This window comes from Lithobates pipiens, unplaced genomic scaffold (genome assembly GCF_037356315.1).
Source record: "Lithobates pipiens isolate NorthernLeopardFrog02 unplaced genomic scaffold, aLitPip1_a1.2 Scaffold_65, whole genome shotgun sequence".
In the NCBI taxonomy this organism is placed as follows: domain Eukaryota; kingdom Metazoa; phylum Chordata; class Amphibia; order Anura; family Ranidae; genus Lithobates; species Lithobates pipiens.
Genome location: NW_027507887.1, coordinates 2,008,882 through 2,034,122, shown reverse-complemented (window position 1 = coordinate 2,034,122; position 25,241 = coordinate 2,008,882). Strand labels below are relative to the sequence as shown.

Genomic DNA, 25,241 nt, shown 5'->3' with positions numbered 1-25,241 from the left:
ACAGTAACTCAAATAACCACTCCTTACAACCAAGGTATGCAGAATACCATCTCCACATGCATATCACATAAAACTTTGAAGCAGATGGGCTACAGCAGCAGAAGACCACACCAGAAGCCACTCCTGTCAGCTAGGAACAGAAAACTGAGGCTACAATTCACACAGGCTCACCAAAATTGGAAATCGTTGCCTGCTCTGATGAGTCTCCATTTCAGCTGTAACATTCAGTTGGTAGGGTCAGAATTTGCCATAAACAACATGAAAGCATGGATCCATCCTGCCTTGCATCAACGGTTCAAGCTGGCGATGGTGTAATGGTGTGGGGGATATTTTCTAGGCACACTTTGGGCCCCTTACTACCAATTGAGCATAGTTTCAAGTGGAGTTAGATGTTTTTGTGCTTTTCAAATGTCAGCAGCTACCAAAAAATAAAATTAAAAAAAAAGCTGTAGCTGCTGACTTAAACACACACTCACCTGTCCCACGATCCAGCGATGCGGCTGCCCTTAACCCACGGCTCTCTGTTTCATCTCTCTCCTGTGTCGGCATTGCTAGTGTGGGCACCTGGCGGTGACAGCTTGCAGCTTCACAGTCGGGTGCGCACTGCCTCCCCATTGGCCAGGCCAATCTCCTGGGACTTGTGACGTGTCTCAGAAGATTGCAGAGAGGGAGATGAGAACTTCCGCTTGGATCGCCTAGGCAGCCTGTGCGGAAGTGGGTGCAGGTACTTGTCAAAACTAGGTCCACATTTACTATGACAGGTCGCTGGGGGGGGGGGGGCACCGTCACATCACATTCAGCTACCCATCACATTTTGCTACCTGCTGGAATGCGCATGCGCGACGCCATATGCATTCCACCACTGTTGTAAGACAACTTTGCCACAGGGTCACTCGCCACACTTCAGGTACGGCCTCGCTTGGCATAATTATAATCTAACTAAGTCCACTCGGATGCTGGGGCTCAGGGGTGCGGCCAGAAAATTCTGCGCAAGTGCAGATCGCCAGTGTTGGAAGGCATATGGCGGCGTACAGCAGGTAGCCAAATGTGATGGGTCGCCATATGTGACGAAAACACCGCGGCTATTTCCAGCTTTGCACAGCCAGCAATTACCTGCAGTGACCGCTGCTGGGTGCACTTTGGGCGCCACCTGTCATAGTGAACTGGGCCCATGAAACGCACCAGGAATCTAAGATTCAACTGCTACCCTAAATCACTGTGTGACTTATACTTTCTCAAAATGATCGGTCAGCTAAGTTTTGTCTAAATTAGGTTTACCAATTAATGTAAAAAAAAAAAAAACGCATAAGCCCTGTGCAGACAATGTAGTGGAAGTGATGGGAGGTGGTGTAGAGCAAAGATCGCCCTGGCTGTATGTAGCAGTAGATGTCCCCCATGATTAGAGATCATAGCAGGCAGGGTTATGGCAGGGAGTCCCGGAAGAACCAATCAGAACTCGGTGTGGGGAAGGACTGGTAAAGTCGGGAAGGAATAGTAGTCAGTGATTAGCCAAGTTTCGCCGCGTCCCCTCCTGACTAGTAAACACGTTGCGGAGTACACAGTGACTTTGGCGGCCATACGGCCAAATGTGACAGGTGGTGTGTGAGCTCCCCTCCCTCGTGTACCCCCCGAGGGCACCGCACATATACAGCCAAGCAGTGTGCCCGGCTTCCTCTTATTACCTGCCCACAGCCGTCCAACTTCCCGGACTCCTGCGGATCCACAGCAGCCGCCGTTTCCACTTGAGACGACATAATATGACGCAGTGCTAGAAGTGCCGCGGTCTCAGCACCAGCGAAATCCCCTGCGCAGCGCTCAACCCTACAACCCCGCACGCCGCCGACCAATCAGGCGAAGGGCAACATTGCACAACGCTGCAGCCCATGGCCACGTGACAGGCAGCGGCGTATGGAAAGAGTGCATCTGCGGCCATCTTTGAGAAGGGAAACACGCGATGTTCATATTCGTAGGATATTTCTATACGTGTAAACAGATTATTAAACAGCCCTCGAGGTCCTTTTACGCATACTAAACACGGCGAAGGTAATTACCTCAAAGTACGTAGAAACATGTAATGACTACAAAGTCGTGAGGGGGTAATTTCAGAAGAAAACTATTCTCACACAAAACTTAAAACGGAGGCTGGAGACACGATTCTACACAAGATTTTCTAAGGTGAGCCTAAATAACTTCGACCGTTCCTAAAGAGGACCATTTCCTATTTGTCTTCTGGAAAATGGCCGCTAGGCAGAATGACAGTAGGAGTTACTGAAGACGGAAGGCGAGCGAGAGCGCGACATGAGATGAGGAAGTGAGGTAGGACGCACGGTGACGTATTCACGGCGACGTCATCACGTTTCACACAGAGCTGCTGAATAACGTGTACGAGAGGAGGAGAAGAAAAGCTTTTCTGACAAGATGAACGCGCCGCCGGCTTTTGAATCGTTCCTGTTGTTTGAGGGTGAAAAGAAGTGAGTGTGATGGCAATGACTGGAGAGACTTCACACTCAGGGAAACCACAGCTTACTGTATTCTCTATTATAATACACAGCCTCTCCAAGGCATTCATTCACCAAACACAGCAGCTCTGGCATCGGGTCTTATCTATACAGTTTTCAATCGGGGGGAATCTCCAAAATACTCCAGCTGTTGCGGAACTACACGTCCTATGAAGCATTGTAAAACTCTAACAAGCACAGACGCGACTAGGCATCATGGGAATTGTAGTTCCTGAACAACTAGTTTGGAGACCCCCTGTATGTATTCTTGTCCTGGTACTTTTATCTCTGCACACAGCATGGGGCTGGTTGGCAGGGTAGAAGACCTGATTTGTCTCTGCTGAAATCTAGTCCCGTACACACGGTCCGAATGTCGCAAAAGCATTTTACAGCTCAGTAGAAAAGAGCTGACTTCTGTCAAGGGATCATGACTGAAAAAGGTCTGCCAACTGCTCCTGATCAGCAATCTTAGCCAATGGCTGTGAGCGCTGACCAGAGTGTTCTGACGGGTAAGCCATCCCCTTGTCAGAACACAATAGAACAGCAGGGGAGATCACTGTACTAACATCGAATTGTTAGTACAGTGACTCCTCCCAAGCTCTTAGTCTTTTTTTTAGTGCAACCCACTGGGTTGAACCAAGGAAAAAAAAAAGTGTGTATTAGGCTTAACACGGGGCTTGACTCTCCTCCTGCCTGTGCTCTTTCTCACTCTGCTCACTTCTCCTAACAGCATGGCCCTTGTTGGCACATGAGTACCCTAGCCACGAGGGATCCACCAATACCATGCATTTGAGCGAGTATCGGTACTCACCCGGTTACTTCTGATACTTTGTGGTGCTGAGGACTGAACAGACTGGTGACATTGGCTGGGTAGCTCGCGGCCCCTTGCGTGGAGGTGGTATGTGCCGGTGGAACGCTTTGGCTTGCGAGTTCCGTGGTTGGCTCTGGTGGGGTGGACGGCGACTTCTGGCTAGGGGGCTCCTGGGGTTTCTCAGATCATTTGGCTCTCCCTCGTTGGTTGCCTACACAGCATTGTCTCCATAGTGGAGCACTTCCACCCACTTTCCCCCAGCCAGCGGTGACAAGCTGTGATTTCCAGGTGCGCCAGCCGCTTCCGGCTCCGTCCATCGACTTGGCATCCATTGGGCTTGTCTCTGGGGGCTGCAGGGCTGGGGGCGTCTGTTCACTTTGCCAGGCTTGGTGGGGCGCGGTGCCATCTCTCTGCAATGGGCTTGTGGTCTGTTTGCAACACACACACTTCTTTGCAGTGCGATTTGCGCCAACTTTTTTTGTTTTGGCACAAATTGCACTGCAAAGTATTGGTACTCACTGATAAAAAATAAAATTAACTGTGTTGGTGCAACCCTACTAGCCACTACTGATTGGCTTCTTGTGCCGCCTCTGCCTACCCCAGTCTGAGTTCTGCTCTACAGGGAATGGAACAGCTTGATACCAAATTCAGACACTTACAATCCTTTTATTTAACTACTTCAGCTCCCAGAGATTTCACCCCTTAATGACCAGGCCATTTTTATTTTTTTTGCTGTGTTACTTTAAAGGAGAAGTCCAGCCTGAGCTTTTTAATCTGGGCTTCTCCTATGGGTCACAGGAGTGCAATTCGTTTTGCACTCCTGTGACTTGTTTTCAGCGGAGATCGGTCTGAAGTTCTGCTTTCCACTGATGTCACTGTAATCAGTTGAGTCAGCGCGTCATCCCATGTCTGGATCCGCCAGGTGCCTTAATTGATTGCAGTCTCAGCAAGCCACTGAGACAGCCGCTCCACGCCCCTGCACAGCTCAGCGCTCCAGTGAGCGTGGAGGATCAGAGCGGAGGTGCCAAGCTGGCCTGACCGTAAACTGAATAGGTCCTTATGCCCAACATGGTGTCCAGGAGATGGGTGCTTATTATTTTAAAGAAGAAAAAAAAAAACTTTTATAAAGTCTCATAACCACAAAAAAAAAGTATAACAGGCTCTTAAAACTGTAACTGTTAATGCACATAAAGAATCATGGACAGTACTCAACTGTTTTGCTGGAAGTGCAATTAATTCAGCTACAATTGCCTTACATGGGTTCTAGACGTGACTGTTATGACTGAACCCTTTTTTTTTTTTTGTTTGTTTTGTGTTTTGTTTTTTGACAGAGATTTGCCACATCCTAATAGCACAGATGCTTGTTTGCCCTTTTATGTCTCCTGCACATTGCTGTTGTCAAGTGTGGCAGTCCAGCATATTTATGGCCCATTAGTTGTGTATGGGTGGGTGAAGGGGGCAGCAGCCAACAGTAAGCTCCTACAGGACCTAGAACTGTCAACCATTTGGCTTGGTGTGTTTGAATAGACCATATATATGTCTTTTTTTTTTTCTTCTCTTCATAGAATAACAATCACCAAGGACACAAAGGTACCCAATGCCTGCCTGTTCACTATAAACAAGGAAGATCATACCATTGGAAATATCATTAAATCGTAAGTCAATATATGTAGTAAGACCTGTTTCTCAAGATACTCTCACAGAAGCCCTGAATCACATTGGTATGTAGCTCTGCTCAGTGCAGTGAATACAAAGGCTTATCTTGATGTGTACCTAAAGCCTAAAACTATTTTCAGTCGTGGGTAATGTGTAGAAATGTTGTAACCCCTGTCAGGTTTTTATTGTCTTTGATACTGCTGGAGTGGTACACCCTACTTTTATCCTAGAGAGCTGGTGTTCACTAGAACAGACTCGGCATATAAAAAAAAAAAAATGTATAGTTGCCCTCGGGACAGGAGTACATTAACCACATGCCGACCAGCCACCGCAGTTGTACTGCAGTGGAATGGCATAGCTGGGTGAAGCGACGATGTGAAACGTCGCTTCGCCCTGTGGCCACTAGGGCGCTGCACGCGTACCCCCCACCCCCACTTGCTCCCCGAGCTGAAGCTGGTAGAATTATCCAGGGAAAAAAAATGCCCATTTTGTTGTGTAGTTACACATGTTTATAAGTGTATGCACATAAATGTATTATATTCGCCACTGGAATAAATGTATGCCTATACGCACCTGTATAAATTATGCCAGTAACCTGCTCTCTAAATGCACATTTGGGCCAATTTTTAATTAAAAATTCAAATGAAAAGCAGCGCTAAAAACTTAAAAGTGCAATGTACAAAGAACAAGTAATCCATAAATCATCCAAGTGATATAATCGCATACAAACTAGAGTAGATATCTCCAGTGAAACTAAGCAAAGTGCCTATCTAGGAACTATGCTGATAAATAAAATAAACCAAATATGCGCGTACATGGTAAAAAATTTCAGAAACATACAAAATTTATGTGATAATGTGAACAAAGTTCATTAGATAATAGGACCAGCAAATGTGTCCATAAAATACAAAAAAGGTGCAAATAAAGTTGATTGACAAGATTCACCCCCAGACACCACCATTTAGCATGTCTCTTACCAGATGGCTTGGACCAAAAATGATAATGGTCATTCAAACATGTGATAAACCAGCATCCGAGGCAGGCAGTGGCCACTCTGTATCATCTTCCTGATCAGACTGACTTATGAAGTGAAAATCTGGCAGCTCTGAACATGTAAACATAGAGAATTTTGGGTGGATAATTTTTTATTTTTATAGAGTAGAACTACAGGCAAAATGCATTTATTTTATTTATTTTTTATTTTTTCATTTAGGATAGAGTAATGGAAGGTTTTAACCCCTGTCAGATAATTTTTATTTTTTTGCTATGTGTCCCCTTGTGGAGATTTCTCTTCACTTCCTGTACTATAAGCCAAACAGGAAATGAGAAGAAATCCCTGCACATTAACCACTTGCTTACTGGGCACTTAAACCCCCCTCAGTCCCAGACCAATTTTCAGCTTTCAGCGCTGATGCACTTTGAGTGACAATTGCGCGGTCATACAACACTGTACCCAAATGAAATTTTTATCATTTTTTTCCCACAAATAGAGCTTTCTTTTGGTGGTATTTAGTTACAGCTCGGAGTTTTATTTTTTGCTAAACAAACAAAAAAAGATGCAAAAAAAAAAAAAATCATGTTTTAATAGTTTGTTATAAAATTTTGCAAACGGGTCATTTTTCTCCTTCATTGAAGTGCGCTGATTAGGCGGCACTGATAGGCTGCATTGGTGGGCACTGATGGGCTGCATTGGTGGGCACTGATGGGCTGCATTGGTGGGCACTGATGGGCTGCATTGGTGGGCACTGATGGGCTGCATTGGTGGGCACTGATGGGCTGCATTGGTGGGCACTGATGGGCTGCATTGGTGGGCACTGATGGGCTGCATTGGTGGGCACTGATGGGCTGCATTGGTGGGCACTGATAGGCTGCACTGGTGGGCACTGATAGGCATAGTTAAGGCGGCACTAATAGGCACAGATAAGGCGGCACCGATGGGCACAGATAAGGCGGCACTGATGGGCAAAGATGGGCACAGATAAGATGGCACGGATGGGTGGCACGGATAAGTGGCACGGATGGGTGGCACGGATGGGCACTGATAGGTACCACAGATAGATGGGACTGATGGGCACTGATAGGTGGCACTGATAGGTGGCTCTGATAGGTGGCACTGCTGGGCACTGATGGGCGGCACTGCTGGGCACTGATGGGCGGCACTGGGGTACAGCACCTTTGAGGCAGATTTTGGGTGGCACTGTGGGTGGCACTGCTGGGTGGCACTGTGGGCACTGCTGGGTGGCACTGTGGGCACTATGGGCACTGCTGGGTGGCACTGACAGGGGGGCACTTACTTTATTTCAGGATGGCACTGCGGGTGGCAGGTGGGCACTGGCAGGGGGCAGGTGTCCGCTTGAATTGTTGGCCGTGATCGGGACTGATGTCCCGAACACGGCCGCCGGCGATCGGCTTTTTTTTTTTCTCCTCGCGCTGTTAGCGCGAGGAGGAATACTAGCCGATTACCGGCTCCGTTTTATCACATGATCAGCTGTCATTGGCTGACAGCTGATCACGTGATAAGGGGTCGGGATCGACCCCTTACACGGATCGGTGATCAGGCGAGTCTCACGGACTCGCCGATCACAGAGCGCGCCGCGCGCGCCCCTCAGGGGGCGCGCAGGCCGCTCGTAACCGGGACGACGTCAATAGACGTAGTCCCGGCAATCTAGGTCCGCGCTAATGCCGTCATTCGGCAATAGCGCGGATCCCAAGTGGTTAAGAGAATTCTTTGGGGACCCCCAGATCACCAGAACTAGTGTTTCCCCTATTACTTTTCTGGGGACAACCCAAAAGTTGGCATTTTCTTTTACTTTCACTTTTAATGATAAACAGGACAAAAAGAGAGGGTGAATCTTCCTAACTGGGGCACAGACAGACACAAACGGACAGGTATTCAAATCCATCTCCACTCTATCCAAAACTAAAAAAAAAAAAGTGTTGCCTTCCACAGGTGTCAAACTGCAGCCCCTCCAGCTGTTGCAAAACTGACAGTTACAAGCATGACTCCCAAGGGCAGAGGCACGATGGGACTCGCCATATGCATGGAAACAGGGGAGACTTATGCCACGTACACGCGATCAGACTATCTGGCGGACAAACCGCTGGACTGTCCGAACGAGCGGACCTGCCCACGCACGGGACTTTTTCAGCAGACTAGGTCTGCCGTATAGTCCGCCGGACTATCCGCCGTAGTTTTGAAATGAACGGACTTGCCCACACACACACGGAAGAATGGACTTTTCCCGCCCAGAGAACAGTGCGCTCATTTTTGAGCGCGGCTCCAGGTAGCCGGGACCAGTGAAGGAAGCGTCGCTGGCCCAGCCACCTGGTATGGACTTAGAGGGGAATCCCTATGCCGCAAAAAACGGCGTGGGGGTCCCCCCCAAGTCCATATCAGACCCTTATCCGAGCACGCTACCCGGCCGGCCAGGAAAGGGGGTGGGGACGAGCGAGCCCCCCCCGCCCGAGCCGTACCAGGCCACCCCACCCCAAAGCACCTTGTCCCCATGTTGATGAGGACAAGGGCCTCTTCCCGACAACCCTGGCCGTTGGTTTCGGGGTCTGCGGGCAGGGGGCTTATCGGAATTCGGGGGCCCCCAGATACCAGCCCCCCACCCTATGTTAAAGAGTATGAGGTACAATGTACCCCTACCCATTCACCTGTGAAAAAAAATGTAAAAAAAAACAACACAACACACAAGGGTTAAAATAGTTTATTGCACAGCTCCGGGGGTCTTCTTCTGTCTTCGGGGGTCTTCTCGCCTGACTCCTCCACTATCTTCTGCTAGCTCTTTTACTAGCGGAGGAGCCCGGTTTTCTTCTTCGCTGCCCTCTTCTTCCGACTTCGGGAGTCTTGTCCCCCTCTTCGGTTCTTCTTGCCGGGCCACCGTGCCTTCTTCTAGCTCTTTTAGAAGCGGTGGCCTGGTCTTCTGTCGCCGCTGTCTTCTGGCTTTCTGTTCTTCTCTTCTCTCCTTGAGTTGTTGTCTCGTCGCTGTCTCCGGTCACAATGACAGGCACGCGGCGTGCGGCGACTTATATAGGGATATCGCCGGATGATGTCCCTGCCCATTATGATGTTACAGTCCCAGCATCGTCTAGCAGTTCTACACAAGGTTCTAGTGAGATATTGCATTACTTGGTTGCATTTGGGCTATAAAACTTATTAAGAATAAGTTAACCTTTTGTGAACACGTTACACCCATATTTAGGGTGTAACATGCTCTACATCCCCCTGTGGGGCTGACGGCTTGAAGTTATCAAAGTACTACCAGGGTCGTGATGAGTGATCTAAGTAGCTCATTGATCTTTGTGACATTCGGAATCGGAAACTGATTGCCCATATTGGAGGTACGGGGCAGATCGCTACACAGAGGAGCCTGACACTGCACCCACAATCTGCTACTCATGATTGCAATGCTTTACTGGCTCCAAAAAATATAAAGACAACATAATCATAATTGCACATTTTTTACCTGCAAAAATTGTGCATTTATTTTTTTCTTCTTTAAAAGGTTAACTTATCTCTTAAAGGGGAACCTAATGTATGCTTTGTTTCTCCATTAGCACAGTGAAAAGGTTTCCTGTATAGCAATTCAATTGTTCACAAATAAATTTTACCAGTGTTTTTAAATTTTTATTTTTATTTTTTGTTTGTTTTCTAAACCAAGTTCCCTCTACATAAATCTTTATGGTGTTGATATTTACTAAACTATACATTTATTTATTTTCTCACAGACAGCTGTTAAAAGATCCCCAGGTACTATTTGCAGGGTACAAGGTACCTCATCCCCTGGAACATAAAATTGTTATTCGAGTTCAAACCACACCTGAATACAGCCCTCAAGAGGCTTTTACCAATGCTATCACAGACTTGATAAGTGAACTGTCTCTTTTGGAGGAAAGATTTAGGGTAAGTGCATCATTTGCTGTGCTTTTGAATGTTTTTTGTATTTGAAAAGATACCCTTTTACCAAGCCATTACTGTCACTCGACCCCTTGTTTGTTAGATATGACCCCCGTTGCATTTTTCTTTCCACACCTCACGTCAGCATATTCCACTGCACCACAGAGAGATGAAGGAAATTTAATTTTGTGACATAAAATTTTAAAAAAATAAATAAAAGGTAAACAGTGTCTAGTGTAACACTGCAAGGCACTGCCCCTACCAGTGCAGCACAGTGAACACCAGATGCATGCTAAAACAACCCAGTTTAACATGTAGGCTGGAGTGAACATCCCCTTACTGCAGATCCTTTTTCGTTACCTGTCCTGACAGTGACAGATAAAAGGACTCCCTTGTCACTACACAAAGAACATGACTATAATCCCAAAGGTTGATGGGATATGTAGTTATACAGTGCCACATAGGACACTTTTCCCTGTGCTTGGCTGTAGCAAACATTTTGGATGGTACTAGTGACATCATCCTTATTTTACAATTTTTGTTTTGTTTGTTTACATCCAATTAGCTATTTTACAATTAAAGCAAAACAAAAAAAGTGTATGGACTGAGCTTGGGACCAGGGAGCATTGTAACGTAGATTTTGGAGCTCTGCTTTAAAGACTAAATGTGTGAATACACTGATCAGCCATAACTTTGACCACTGAGAAGTTAAGTGATTGATTATCTTGTTACAGTGGCATCCGAAAGTCAGTAGGGTACATTAGGCAGCAAGTAAACATGTGGTCTCTGACGATGTGTTTTTAAAGCATGAAAAATGGGCATGCTAGTTTGTTGTGTATGGGACTGCAGACCTGTCAGGGTGCCCATATTGACCTATATCCATAGCCAAAAGCATCTACAATGGGCACATGAGCCCCAGAGCTGGACCAGAGGCACAATGAAAGAAGCCTAGTATGAATGCCATTTTCTTTTTACATCATATAGGTAGACAGGTGCATGTGCATCATTTACCTGGGGGATGGAGGCAATGTTCTGCTGTTTAGAAACCTTGGGTTCTGCCATTCATGTGGATGTTGTTGTGCCATTAACCATCTATCCAAACATTCTTCCTGACCAAGTACACCCCTTCATGGATTTGGTATTCCCTGATGGCAGTGGCCTCTTCCACAGGACAGCTTGCCCTGCCACGCTGCAAAAATGGTTCGACTGGTTTAAGGAACACAACAATGAGTTGTTGACTTGGCCTCCAAATGGAAAACAAAACTGATCCACAGAGACTCCAACTTGCAACTTACAGGACTGGATTCACACCTATGCGTTTTTAGTGCTTTTTGCATTTTACAGATTTGTACTACAGCCCATTTAACATGGTTTCCTATAGTACACATTCTGTAGTGCAAATATGCAAAAAGCACTAAAAATGCAAAGATGTGAATCCAGCTTTAAAGGATCTTCAACTGATGGCTCTGTGCCAGATATCACAGTATACCTTCAGAGGCCTAGTGTTGTCCATGCCTCAATGGATCAGGGCTGTTTTGGAGACAAAAGGGGACCTACGCAATATTAGGTAGGTGGTCATAAAGTTATGGCTGATCGGTGTAGGTCCTTCCTGATACAGATAATCTAATGTAAAACATATGAATATGTGTCAATTATTTCCCTGATCAAGTAGTTTTTATTGGGATAATTTATGCATTTGATTTTATTTAAACTTCTTTTCCAGGTTGCCATTAAAGACAAACAAGAAGGAATTGAATGAGCGTAAACACTGAACCCTGCATTGGCTTCAAGTCCTCTGCTGTGATTTAAACATATCCCTTTTCTGCAGGGAATATATCTGAGTGACATATTTGTTTAATTTTTTTTTTTTTTTTTTTACAAATAAAATACTGTTTGCTTATTTGCAACATCATTTTTTTGTTTAAATATTTGGGAAGTATGCCCTTTAGTCCTAAAGCTGGACTGCACGTTATGGTAGATGCCTTTATTTGAACTTTTGGAGTCTGTGAGAAATACTTTGTCTTGTGGAAATAAATCTGGCTCAAAATGGCTGTAAGAGGCAGACCTTTCAACCAAGTTGTCTTTGTTTTTTTTTTCTTTTGTGTGTGTTGGAAATTGGATGTCAGTGGGCTGCCTTAATGTAATACACTTTTTAATATGGCACAATGTACAGAGGGTGAATTGTAACAAGGGAACACACAATAGTGGTAAAAGCCAGTGGTGACCATCCAAAACTGACTTGCCACTTCAGGGTTGACTTAACAATAAAGCATTTTGCTTTTGGCTAGTGGCATATGATTATACAATGTGGACTCGATTAGATGAACTTTCTGAAATGAATGCACCTGACCCTTGCCACACTTCAGTACATAAATCCATGAGCTGTGTTGCAGTGCAAAAAAAATGCATGTTGAGAATCTATAGGAAATTAATATGTCCATGCAACATGTCTCAAGGTGCACAGTGTGAATGAGCCCTCAAACATCCAGTTATTAGCGTATTCACTTACACACCAGTCGTTTCTCTTGTTGGAAGGATTATTTGCCTACAGTAAACTATGAAACCTTCACAAAGACAGTGGGTTTAAATGTTTTTACTGTTCCCATATGGCAATCATCAACATTTCAGCACTCTTAATTGGACATTAAAACCCTGTACAAATATAATAAAGCCTCAATTTATTTTTATTTATTTTTCTCTGTTCTACCTCCTATGAGTCATATTACTGTCTCATGTTGCGAAATGATTCCTAAGTCTAGATATGAGGTTTAACTTGCCCCTTACCACCTACTGTAGCTGATCCAACAGCAGCTAGAAGGGAGATGGCTATTTGAAAATGACCGCTTATCTTGGCTCTGAGACTTTCTACAGACAAATAATGGCATGTCTCCAAATCCTTTCTGATGTGTTTTGGCACACACGTGTGTGTTATTATAAAATAATTATATATATATTTTACACAATCTCAATGCAAAGGTGTAAATGGGCAATAAAGCTAATTTGTGGGCAAGAAAAATAATTAGTATCTTTTGCCAAAAAAGCCTTCATCCCATGCTCCTTGTATTTTTTTCTTGTCCGATGCACACTGCATGCCCAGAATAGAGCCAGGTGCCAGGGATAATGCAGCGCCTGTATGCATGCATAGGAGTTGTATTGTCAGTGGCCATACAATGGTCAAAGAGGACTGTTGCAGGACTTGGGAGAGGGTAGTTGATGGGGTGGTGGATGGAGACTGAACCTGTCACAGTTGGAGGGAGACATCAGGACAGATCATACCGATATGTTGTAGTAATGTGCATTTTACCACACCAGGCATGCATGTTGCAAGTATCAGTTCACAAGAGTACTTCTCATTTTAAATGGCAGCACACTTGCACTGCTGGGGCCCATAGTATGCAACGGCATGCTTTGTGTTCCTGAAAAAGGGTAAGGTGATGATTTTTTATTTTTTTTGGTCATTAGGTGCATTGGTTGCCAGTTCAAATGGGATAAGCTGCTTAGTGCATGCTTATGATGTGTGTGCATCATGGCACCACAAATGTGATGCTGGCAAGAGACCTATGTGTGCCATAAGATACAAGGAAGGGCAATGCTCGCTCCTCCTCACTTCCACCTCTATAAGGTTACATTCATATGACCAAATAGCACAGGTAGCTTTCGTTCAGAGGCAGCAAAACGCCACCTCTGGCTGAAGCTACACTCTGTGCTATGACTGCATAAAAAACAGGCTGAGCCCCCCCCCATATCTCCTAAACCTGCTGCTCAAATTCGGGCATGCTCCAAAACTTCCAAAGAACCTCAGAGAGTCATCTTCTCTAAACTCATTCAAATCAAATCTAGAACATTTTTTCTTTAGACAAACTTTCACTTAATTGTCCCTTTGTCCTTTGTTTTATACTGTGTATTTCTTGTGCTTTCTTTGTAAAGAAGGTACCGTTAAAGGCGCTATATAAAATAAGATTTTTTTATTATTATTATTATACAGGATGTATATAGAGCCAATAGTTTGTGCAGCACTTTACAACATGAGGGCAGACAGTACAGTTACAATATAATAACTATGGGTGTCTACTTTGCAAAAAAAAAAGGGTAATTTTAGGGAAGTCTTAGGAAGGTCTTAGCATTTTAAGTTAATTTATTTTAACACAACGTAAGTAAATCTAAAAAAAAAAAAAAAGTTTTTTACACTTTGAATTGTTAGAGAGCGAGATGGGCTTTTAGTGGAATCCAGAGCTCATAGAGAGAGATTTTCCCTCATTTCCTCTTCTCTGGCAACATTCACCCAGACAGGAAGTGAGGGGAACTCTCACACAGAAATAAAAATGCTTTAGTGCAGGGATATGCAATTAGCGGACCTCTAGCTGTTGCAAAACTACAAGTCCCATCATGCCTCTGCCTCTGGGTGTCATGCCTGTGACTGTCAGAGTCTTGCTATGCCTCATGGGACTTGTAGTTCTGCAACAGCTGGAGGTCTGCTAATTGCATATCCCTGCTTTAATGGAATATAGAAGGCTAGAACCATTGTTAGCAAAACGGGAATTCTCTCTAAAGCCCCATACACACTATTCGATTTTCTGCAGATTTTTGTCTTCAGATTTACCAAAACCATGTAGTGTAGGGCCTGCCTGATTGTATACAAATTCAAACTCCTAAGGTTTGACCTCATATTATATGGTTTTGGTAAATCTGAAGCCAAAAATCTGTAGAAAATCGAATAGTGTGTATGGGGCTTAAAGTGATTGTAAACACTGTTATTTAAAAAAAAAAATAAAAAAAACATACCATACTTACCTCCACTGTGCAGCTCGTTCTGCACAGTGTAGCCCCCGACCATCATCTTCTGGGGTCCCCTGGTGTGCTCTTGCGGTTCCTCCTCACATCAGATCTCCTCCTAGGAGAAGCGCTCTCCTGGGGGGTTACCTTGAGGGCGCGGTCCCGCATCCAGCATTTGCATCCATAGACACCAGTACTCGGCCCTGCCGCCCGGTGCCTGCATCATTGGATTTGATTGGCAGCAGCGGGAGCCAATGGCTGCGCTGCTATCAATCTATCCAATCAAGAGCCGGGACCCCGTGGAGAGAGGGAGATCGTGTCTCCGCTGATGGAAATACGGGACTCAGGTAAGAGGTAAGTAAACCGGGCGGGGCGGTCACTGCCAGGTGTTTTTTTTTTTCACCTTAATGCATAGGAGGCAATAAGGTGAAAAAAAAATGTGAGGGTTTACAACCCCTTTAAGGGCTCATTCACATAGGTACTCATTTGTTTTCTTCTTTTTTTTTTTTTTACAAACACTGAGCTGCACGCAGGCAGCCCATATAAAAACAAAAAAGAAAGAGAAACAAGCGCAACCTTCATAGTGTAGTACACAAAGTGAAACTGGTTTATTAGTTAAAAATGCACTCACAAAGGATGGACTTAGACCGCAACTATCAGAGCTGCTGCATTGGAGCCCAGAGATGATATAGAACATCCCTGCTCTGGCTGCCGGCAGGGGGATGAGAAGCGATGACAAACTAGAAGCTGCTGTCACAGGGAGACAACCTGATCGAAGATGACCGGAACACGGGTGAGGAAGCTGCCTGACTTCACTGAGAGACCGTGCATAAAGCATATCGCTTCCACTTTAGCCTGTCTAAAATGCTTATATAAAGTGAATGGCTGTGCGGACTCACCGCAGAGCTAAATTTAACAGGTACATAGAGTCAAGTGCATCCAGGTCTGTGTACCCATCCTTATGTTCCTATCAAACTTGACTGTGCAGAGTCCCTACAGCCAATGCATACCCATTCACTTTACATAGGCTGCCTGCATGCAGGCTCAGTGCTAGTACAAAAAGTAAAGAAATTCTGCTGCACAGGGCTAAGTATCTATGTGAATGACTCCTAAGAGCTTGTTTACATGAGTGCCACTTTCTGAAAAGCAGTCATCTGTGGATTGCTTTTCAGAGGATGGCAGAGCAGTGGCTATCTTCTGCTGAATGCCTGTTTTTCTTTTCTTTTGCAGCTTAACAAACATTTTGAATAGCAATCCCATGTCACATCTGCAAGCAAAGCATTTGTTTTGTGGTTGCAATATGGCCCTATTGAGCTGAATGGGTTGCATATAATGGAAGTACGGCCTGCTGAACTTGACCTGTTGTATATATTTGGACATACCACACCGTTACTGAGGCAGTGTTTACTAATGTGGCTTCTGGGCTGTTGAGGGAGGGTAAAACTGCAGCTCAACCACCTATTTTTCAACTCCCTATGTAAACAAGGCTTAACAGAGCCCTGTCCGAAAAACAGCAATGAACCCAACAGGAGTTCTACTTGTACAGGGCAGGTATTGCACCAGTATTTAACCTCCCTGGCGGTATGATTATTTTAGATTTTAGGTGCTGAAAGCAGTACCATTATTTTGCATGGAAATTTGGTGTTTTATATTGTAGGCCTGCAATTCTTAGAAATAATTCACTTAAATCCATCTAATAGATATCCCGGTATGATAAAATTTGAAATATGAAATCATAAATTATAATATATATATTATAATAACTATAAATAATTATAACAAATAATAATAATAAAAATTATTCAATAATGTAATCAAATCAAAAACACTGAAATGAGTTACATAATTGTCGCTGTCATTACTTTTAGTGTTTGATGACGAATTTCCCCACTAATTACCATCGCTCAATTCTGCAAGTGATTCTAATTTATTATCGCTGTTTTCTAGCTGGTCTATAACCACTTTTGATGTAAATTGAAATTTTTTGGTTGCTATGGACAATCTCCAGTTTCCTGGCATAAAGAACAGTATTTATAATGTAAAACTGCATGCAGGACACTGGGCAGAACACTAGGGACAAAGGGGATGTGTAATTATTTGATACAGTACTTTAATCTGTAAGATTACTGTATACTGTATCTATACTGTGTTTTTGACTTTTTGAATTTGGCGCCGAACTCCGTCCCCATGTGTCACAGCGCTCGCAGGAAACGGAGTTCGGCACTGTGACAGATCGAGCGAGACACTGCGGCTCGCTGATCACAGCAGGGAGACATTGCTGGATCCAGGGAACAAGGTAAGTAACCCCCTACATGGATCCTGCGATGCTATTCCGAGTCTGGCTCGGGAATACCGCTTATGGTAATGAAATCTCACCCCGAGCCAGACTCGGGAATACCGCCAGGGAGGTTAAATTTTGGTCCCTTTATGGGGGGACACTTTAAAGACTGGGCTGGGTACTCAGGGGTTCTCACCCATAAACGGTGAGAGGTTCTGGGGTGAACTGGTTGAAAGAGAGGACTAATTGTCAGTGCTCTCTTAGTTGATAAATTCTTATTAGGGACCTGATATTTTGGAGGTTCAAAGAGTTTTGGGTGAGGAAAACCTCCAAATCCTAACCACCAGGACTCTTGGCCCGAAGAGGTTAAGCCCCAGGCAGGGGGGAAATCCACACCTATGTTAGTGTGGGAGAGGAAAGAGTTAATGCCTTTCCTTTTTCTTTGGTTTTTTTTGGCAGGTTGTTCTCGAGGTCCGGCCCACTAAGCCTGTGATATAAATTGGGACAGTGGTCCTGTACAGAGTCCTCTGAGAGAATCGGCTAAGGTCGGTTTGGGTTTGAGTTATCTCCAACAGTATGTTGTCGACAAAGGCCTAGGGAAGAATTCTGTCTGTGAATGTTTGGCACTGTATTTAACTTTTTGCACTTTTCCAAGTAAAGAGATTGAACATTGTCCATGCCTGGTCTGAAGTTACTGAAAGGGGTGCAATGCATGTCTTAAACACATGGTGACATTAAGACATCGGTGTGTAATGGAGTGATGTAAAGACACAAGTCGTTACCCATTGGAGGCTTTACAGCAGCCTGTCTGTAGAGTGTACCACTTATAGGTGGAATAGCCTCTAGCAGCGAGGGAGATGTTGTCATCTCTGGGAGTAGAGGCCTGCTTTAAAGTCAAGTTTTCACCCATGGCAGCCTCAGCCTTGTCCCAGGGCATTGATGAAAATGGCACAAGAGCAAAGATACCCTATGTGTAGTCAAACTGACCCGCTACAAGGTGCCCAGCATAGCCCACAAGAACCTGCCCCAGTGTAGTCCTTTCATGTGACACTTGCTTGGCACCCAACGAGATGGGAAACATAGAGGACCTGACTAACAACTACCACCCTACCCTTACAAGCCTGCTGTATGGGTTTGTGGTACCAGGACTTTGGACTGTTGACTTGTTTTGGCTGAAGTAAGCTATTTTTGTTTATTTGTTTTTCACTGGCTGACTGTCATTTCTGAGCTACCTCAGATAATTTTTGGTGCTCGGATGCGGCAGACTGTTGCCTCAAAAACTGTTTGGAAGCACAATTGACATGGAGGAGGTTATAAAAGCCCTGGTTCAAATCACAATGGCCCAGCAGCAGGCCTCTGCAGAAGCCAACCGTCGAGGAGGCAATATCCCAGCAGCAACAGGCCCTGGCCCAGGTTATCACAGCTCAGCAGGAAAATACTTGCTTGCTGGCCGCCCAGTTTGCAGCTCAGCAAGAAACCACTCAAGCACATAATTTGTTGAAGTCAAGGATTAATGAAGGCGGAAATTCTGGGCCGCCTTGGGGTAACTATTGCTGTGTGGGCCCAAATGATACACCACTGGAGGTACCACCCAGACTGTCCATCAAGGTCTCAGATGCATGACCTGATTCAGCTGGTCAAGAAACTTCTGCAGCCCAACGTGTTGTCAGGTCCCCAGATGGTGGAGTGGATCATGTTAGACCGGTACCTAAGAGTGCCGCCAAACGCTCTTCAGTGCTGGGTGAGTAATAAAGACCTCAAGACAGCAGACAAACTGGTGGAAATAGTTGACAGATATAATATGTTGTGGTGGAAGATCTGCTGGGATCTGCCAAACCTTGAAGACCCTTGCCACAAACCTGGAAGTCAGCACTCAAGAGTGTCAGGGAGCGACCACCCCAGTGTCCCAGAGTTCTGCTCTGGCACGGAAGAACCAGGGCTTGCTATGCTGGCGGTGTAACTCCAGGGGCCATATGCAGGCCCAATGTCCCCTGCAGGAGGAACCCATGGAGTGTGGTGCTTTACAAAGGATGTCCCTTTATGCCCAGAGATAAAGATATTTACACCATGTCAAAGAGTGGTAAATAGTTGCCACATCCCTATTTGTAGACAGAAAAAGGATATACCACTGGTAAAGGATAAAAAAGTGTTTATTTATACATATAAAACTGGATCAATCATACACGTGATGATCAATGAAAACTAAAACAAAAGACAAAAAACAAGGGAACACAATGTGAAATCATTGCAAGCATACAAATGTATAAATGTTACTCTCCAATTCCGAAAAAATTCTTCGGCATCGCACATTAAAAGGACCAAGAAGGGTCGTAACAAGGCTCATATATATATATATATATATATATATATATATATATATATATATATATATAATATATAGTTTTGACACTCATACCTGCCATATATCCATGTGCTCATCTGGCAGTATCATGCACATTACCCTGACCCGTGACCAATTAGAGTGTGTGGGTGTCCCCATAATATACCTTGTCCTTTTGGGCAGTGTCAGGTAGACATGTGCAGAGTAAAATATTTTGTTTCGGAATTTCGTTTTCGTCCGAAAACTTAATTAATTTAGTTACTCCCGAAATTCGTTTTTATTTATTTCGTTTTTCGTTCAAAAATTGCATTCGTCCGAAAATCCACATGAATTACGGTCGAATCTGTCTTGGAAGGCTTATGGTGTCTGTCGAATGTATAAAGAAGATTCGACGGAGCTAGTATATAGCATACTTTAGAACCCTATTAAAGTCTATGGGACTCCAACATTCAAAATCTAAAGTGCTAATTTTAAAGGCTAATTTGCAAGTTACTGTCCTAAAAAGTGTTTGGGGACCCGGGTCCTGCCCCAGGGGACATGTATCAATGCAAAAAAAAGTTTTAAAAACGGCCATTTTTTCGGGAGCAGTTATTTTAATAATGATTAAAGTGAAACAATAAAAGTGTAATATTCTTTTAAATTTCGTAGGGGGGGGTTACCCCGCCCCCCTCTGATGTAACGGAAACCTGCCTGTGTTACATCAGAGGGGTGCGGGTCACCCCTACGTCACAGGGAACCCCGGGTTTCCCCTTGCGTCAGAGGGGGGCGGGGTCAAGTGACGGGTGGCTCCGCCCTCCGTATATAAGAAACGTCAGCCGCCGGAATGCCTGCAGTGTCTCCGTGGAGGAGACAGAAGAAGGATGGATTTGCTGCGCTGGATGACATGAGACATCGCTGGAGAGATGACCGTCCGTCGCTGGATAGCAAGAGTGGATTACCGCCGCTGGAATCTTTTTTTTATTTTTTTATTTTTAATAAAGGAATTTTTCAAAAGTGTGTTTGTTTTATTTAACCATTTTTTACACTTTCTTTGTGAAATGGTAGGGGTACTTTTGTACCCCCTTACCATTTCAAACAGGGGGGGGCCGGGATCTGGGGGTCCCCTTGTTAAAGGGGGCTTCCAGATTCTGATAAGCCCCCCGCCCGCAGACCTCCACAACCACCGGCCAGGGTTGTGGGGATGAGGCCCTTGTCCTCATCAACATGGGGACAAGGTGCTTTGAGGGGTCACAGACCCCCAAAGCATTCTCCCAATGTTGAGGGCATGTGGCCTGGTACGGTTCAGGAGGGAGGGGGGGCCGCTCTCTCGTCCCCCCCTCTTTTCCTGCGGCCTGCCAGGTTGCGTGCTCGGATAAAGGGTCTGGTATGGATTTTTAGGGGGAACCCCACGTCAATTTTTTTTTAAATTTGATGCGGGGTTCCCCTTAATATCCATACCAGACCTGAAGGGTCTGGTTATGGATATTTAGGGGGAACCCCACGTCAAATTTTTTCTTAAATTTGAGGCAGGGTTCCCCTTAATATCCATACCAGACCTGAAGGGCCTGGTAATTGAATTTGGGGGACCCCCACGCTTTTTTTTTAAAATTTATTTATTTATTTTTTTATCAATGACTTTCAATGAGTGTTCTCTGTATTATGGAGCCGACAATTCATAATAGCTGCGAGTGATTTTAAAGGACTTTTTTTCCTGCATAAATGACACTTTGTGCAGGGACAATTCTAAGCACGGGAAACATGCGCCCCTTCACAGGCATACTATAGACAACCCCCCCCTACGAAATTTAAAGGAATATTACACTTTTATTGTTTCACTTTAATCATTATTAAAATCACTGCTCCCGAAAAAACTGCCGTTTTTAAAACTTTTTTTTGCATTGATACATGTCCCCTGGGGCAGGACCCGGGTCCCCAAACACTTTTTAGAACAGTAACTTGCAGAATCTTTTCTCTCTGTCAAATCTTTTTTCTCTGTCGAATATTTTCTCTATATAATCTTGGACTAATAGAGGTAAGGTTAGGCACATTCGACCACAGGTTCTATAGACACAGATTGTTGTCAGAGTCATGTCGAATCTCCTATTCTATATCGAACTGTTGTAACAATGAAAACGAAAATAAAGCATTTATTTATGTCGGATCTTTCGTTTTTCGGATTTTGTGCTTTCGTTATCGTTTGTCAAAACGAAAACGAAAATAGCTGAAATTCGGACGAAAATGCATTCGGACGAAAACGAATGCACATGTCTAGTGTCAGGAGGTTTTCCAGAGATGCCATCTTCCGAAGTGATTCCTGCTTGCATAGCTCAGGGAACATTGCACCATTTTCTGCTTTACTCTTTTGATAAATATTTGATTACCGTATTTATCGGCTTATAACACGCACCTTTCCCCCCCTTTTTCGCCCACTGTTTCTATCCTCTTCTGCCACTCTCTGCGGCTTCCGGGTATTTTCGGCCATTCTCGGCTATTTTCAGCGCCCTTCGGAAAGCCAAAAGCTGCCAAGAACGGGCGAAAACGCCTGAAAACGGCCGATTGCGGCCGAAAATATCCGAAGGCTGCCGAGAACGGCCGAGAACTACCGAGCGCCGCGGAGATACACAGGACATCCATTCTGTATCTCAGCTGCGCTATTTTTAAACGGTAAACACACTAACGAGGATGCAAATGACTGGCAAGGCTGCAATAGAAGGCTGCAAATGACTGACAAGGCTGCAATTGACACTGACAAGACTGCATTGATGGGCATTTAAATATTTTTTTTCCTTAAACTTCCCTCCTAAAAGTTTTTTTCTTTTAAATTCCCTCCTAAACTTGGGGTGCGTGTTATACGCCGATAAATACGGTATATATTCTCCTATCCAATACCCCCAAAGAAGGGCTTGAATCTGAAATGCGCCGAGTACCGAAGAATTGTTTCGGAATTGGAGAATAACATTTATACATTTGTATGCTTGCAATGATTTCACATTGTGTTCCCTTGTTTTTTGTCTTTTGTTTTGGTTTCAATTGATCATCACGTTGTGTGATTGATCCCATTTTATATGTATAAACACTTTTTTTTTATCCTTTACCATGGATATTGTTGCCTTCAAAATCCCACATATTTACTAAAAACTGGAGAGTACAAAATCTGGTATAGCTGTGCATGGTTGCCAATCAGCTTCTAACTTCAGCTTGTTCAATTAAGCTCTGATATCTGAAAGGTGGTCCTATCTCAGCCCCTCTTTCCTGTACTCTAGCTGGACTTTGATGGTCAATGGAAAAACTCTCTGACCGGTCGGGTAGTCAAGACACCATACACAGCGTGTGGATGATCAAGAATACAAAGGTTTATTCCGGCTTCACAGAATAATATGCAATAAACAAAAAAGGGGTTGTATAGGGGAAAGGGCTTGTGAACAACCAATCACATTTAAGCATTATGTTAATACAATATACAATTAATATTAACCTAAAAGATGTTCATAGTAATTCTGCCTAGAGACAGACTCAACGTCACAATGTTTGACCTTATCACCTTGGCTTGAGACTCTAACTGCAGACGCATCCTGCTTCACACTTCGCTTTAGCACTTCTAGTAATTTTAGCACAAGCTTAGCATGAGATGAAAACATTTTCTAAAACATTATCTTCTAAAACAGGCCTAAGGAGTAACTCTACCTTTCCTTACAATATCTAAAGAGTAACTCTACATTTCCTTACAATAATAAAACCTGGAAGCTGATTGGGTTCTCTGCAGAGCTGCACCAGATTTTGCATAGCTCCCAACTGTCCCTGATTTTGAGGGACTGTCCCTGATTTGGAGCAATGTCCAAATCTGGACACGCCAACTGAAACGAAAAGTAGAACCCGCTCCAGGTGTCTACTTCCTAATGATCTCTCCCCTCTCCAGGCATGGGTGCAGCTCAATATGCAACCATATGCAAAAATTGAACAAAAAGGTCCGGTGCTATAACGTGTTTCACACCGTTAAATCAGGTGCTTATTCATACCCATGAATAAGCACCCGCTATAACGGTGTGAAATGCGTCAGTGGTTTTATCCTTGCTGCATGGATTTATTATAACATTAAAGTGGGGTTCCACTGCCTACAACTTTTTTTTTTGGGACAATGACAAAGATTATGTGATTTAAATATCTAACTCACCTGTTCCGTTTTTCTTGCTTTAAGATGTCCGTCTACTCTTAAAAAAAATCAACTTTTAAAACTCCAGACAGACAGTTCTCATCTTCACATGCCCACAGGCATCCTCTTCCGGGATACTGTGCCGCTGATCGACCAGCATGCACCACCCGTTGTATCCCCGATCGCAGTAACCTTAAATCAGAGCGCCGTCAACAGCTCAGGTTGCCATCACAACGGGCGGCTCGGCTCTATCGAAATCCCGCGAGAACTCGCGGCAGGTCTCCGCAATGACTCCTGGGAATAACGACAAGAGCTCCCAGGAGACATTGCAGGTAAAAAGGAAATTGCGTAATAGCCGCAGTTGACCCGCCCATATCAGCAGATAAGAGAGACAGGAAACAGAGAAGGACATTGCAAAAAGAAAGGTACAGAAGAAAAAAATATATATATCCGTTTGTAACTAAATACATTCATAGCATTTGATTGAGCAAAACATCTAAAATAGGGTGGAGCTCTGCTTTAAAGAAATTGTTTTCATTGGAGTGCGGCCATCCGATGCTTTTTGTTAAATTTTTGCATATTGGAGCAACGTCCCTCATTCCCCCTCATTTTTGGCTGATCTACATATATGTATATAAAATGCACTTTTTATCCATCAAAAACCTTTCACCTGATTTCTAAATTGCTGCATTTGTAAAGTCCGAAAGCCAATATAAAGGAATAAAAGTGGCAAAAAAAGCACTTGTGGGTTTAACCAATCTTGTTTTTTTTTTTGTACAATTCTCCTTTAAGGGGGCGTGGCAAGGGGTCCTACATACTTTTGCTTATGTGTCCCTCATTCCCATCCTAAAAAGTTGGGAGGTAAGGATTTTGCACTCTCCAGTTTTAGTAAACAACCCTGATATCTCAGTGCGCAGCATATTGTTTGTGGCTCAGTAGCTCCCAGTACACAAGGCAGAGGGTCAGCCTGACATTCAGGTAAACACAATAGACCTGTACTGGGAGCTCAGCTGTACGCAGCTGCCTGCTTGCGTCTTGTAGTCACGTGACACCTACCACTGCACAGCCGGGGGAAGGAGCCGGATGTTCCTGATCCCCGCCTTGTCATTGGACAGAGGGGCTGGACTTTGGCAGGCTTTAGACGATCATGTGACTTATACAGAATGTGCCATTGGTTGGCATATGTGCTGTTGACGTAAGGCTCATAGACGAGGAAGTTTTGACACTCCGGACAGGAAGATAAACACAACCATCGTCATTGTCGCCGAGCGGTGCTGGGACGTGTGCTGGGGGCTCGGGCCGTGCAGCCGACATGCTACGAGGGCTGGGCAGCTGGCTGGGCCTGGACCCTGAGCCGGACACAGAGTCTGCTGAGGAGAAGGAACGGCACAGAGCCGCCGAGCAGGAAGTGGTGACCGAACAGAGGGGAGAAGACAAGAGGGTCTGTGTACAGCCTGAGGAGGAAGAGGCACCCCCACACGACGAACCCGAGGATGTGCTCGTCAAACAAGCCAAAGGCTTCGGCAGTGAGTGTTCTCAGGAGAGGGAGTGACCCTGACATCTGCACTGGAGACAGCCCCTCTCTATGTAGTGTAGGGGAAGGTGTGGAGAATTGCCTTTACTTCCTGTCCTATAGACACAACAGGAAGTGAGAGATCCCCCCCAAAGTCGGTTGAAGAAGGCTTCCCTTCTGTTTTGGTGACCACTCAGAATGCAGGAATTTTCCATCATCGGTAAGGATGAGCTCAGGCGTGTTCGCATGCTCCACGTGCAGAGCCCGCCATGAAGTCGGTGCAGCACTGTGCTTATCACAGGCAGTGAGACATTACCCCGATGTGCGGCTGCAGAGATC

At 44.7% G+C, this 25,241-nt stretch overlaps 3 protein-coding genes across 3 annotated transcripts in view; 2 read left to right on the top strand and 1 right to left on the bottom strand.

Annotated features, from left to right (window-relative positions):
- LOC143958933 (gamma-taxilin-like) overlaps positions 1–1,863 on the bottom strand; it is a 90,169-nt gene extending 88,306 nt beyond the window's left edge. The window contains exon 1 of the mRNA XM_077467921.1: positions 1,683–1,863. Coding sequence (XP_077324047.1) covers positions 1,683–1,754 — 72 coding nt within the window. The 5' untranslated portion in view covers positions 1,755–1,863. The remainder of the gene's footprint in view (positions 1–1,682) is intronic.
- Positions 1,864–2,307: 444 nt separating this feature from the next.
- Positions 2,308–11,944, top strand: LOC143958934 (DNA-directed RNA polymerase II subunit RPB11-a). Its single transcript, XM_077467922.1, has 4 exons — positions 2,308–2,471; positions 4,875–4,964; positions 9,700–9,874; positions 11,592–11,944. The coding sequence occupies exons 1-4, from the start codon at positions 2,419–2,421 to the stop codon at positions 11,625–11,627; spliced, it is 354 nt and encodes a 117-aa protein (XP_077324048.1). The 5' UTR covers positions 2,308–2,418; the 3' UTR covers positions 11,628–11,944.
- Positions 11,945–24,566: 12,622 nt separating this feature from the next.
- Positions 24,567–25,241, top strand: part of LOC143958932 (synapse-associated protein 1-like) — a 28,429-nt gene continuing 27,754 nt past the window's right edge. Inside the window, exon 1 of the mRNA XM_077467920.1 lies at positions 24,567–24,915. Coding sequence (XP_077324046.1) covers positions 24,702–24,915 — 214 coding nt within the window. The 5' untranslated portion in view covers positions 24,567–24,701. The remainder of the gene's footprint in view (positions 24,916–25,241) is intronic.

Bases quoted from the DNA above. Each gene is read 5' to 3' on its own strand.
- LOC143958934 (XM_077467922.1), top strand. From the start codon at position 2,419: ATGAACGCGCCGCCGGCTTTTGAATCGTTCCTGTTGTTTGAGGGTGAA. The intron at 4,965-9,699 runs GTAAGTCAATAT...ATTTTCTCACAG, and splicing joins ATTGGAAATATCATTAAATC to ACAGCTGTTAAAAGATCCCC. The intron at 9,875-11,591 runs GTAAGTGCATCA...CTTCTTTTCCAG, and splicing joins TTTTGGAGGAAAGATTTAGG to GTTGCCATTAAAGACAAACA.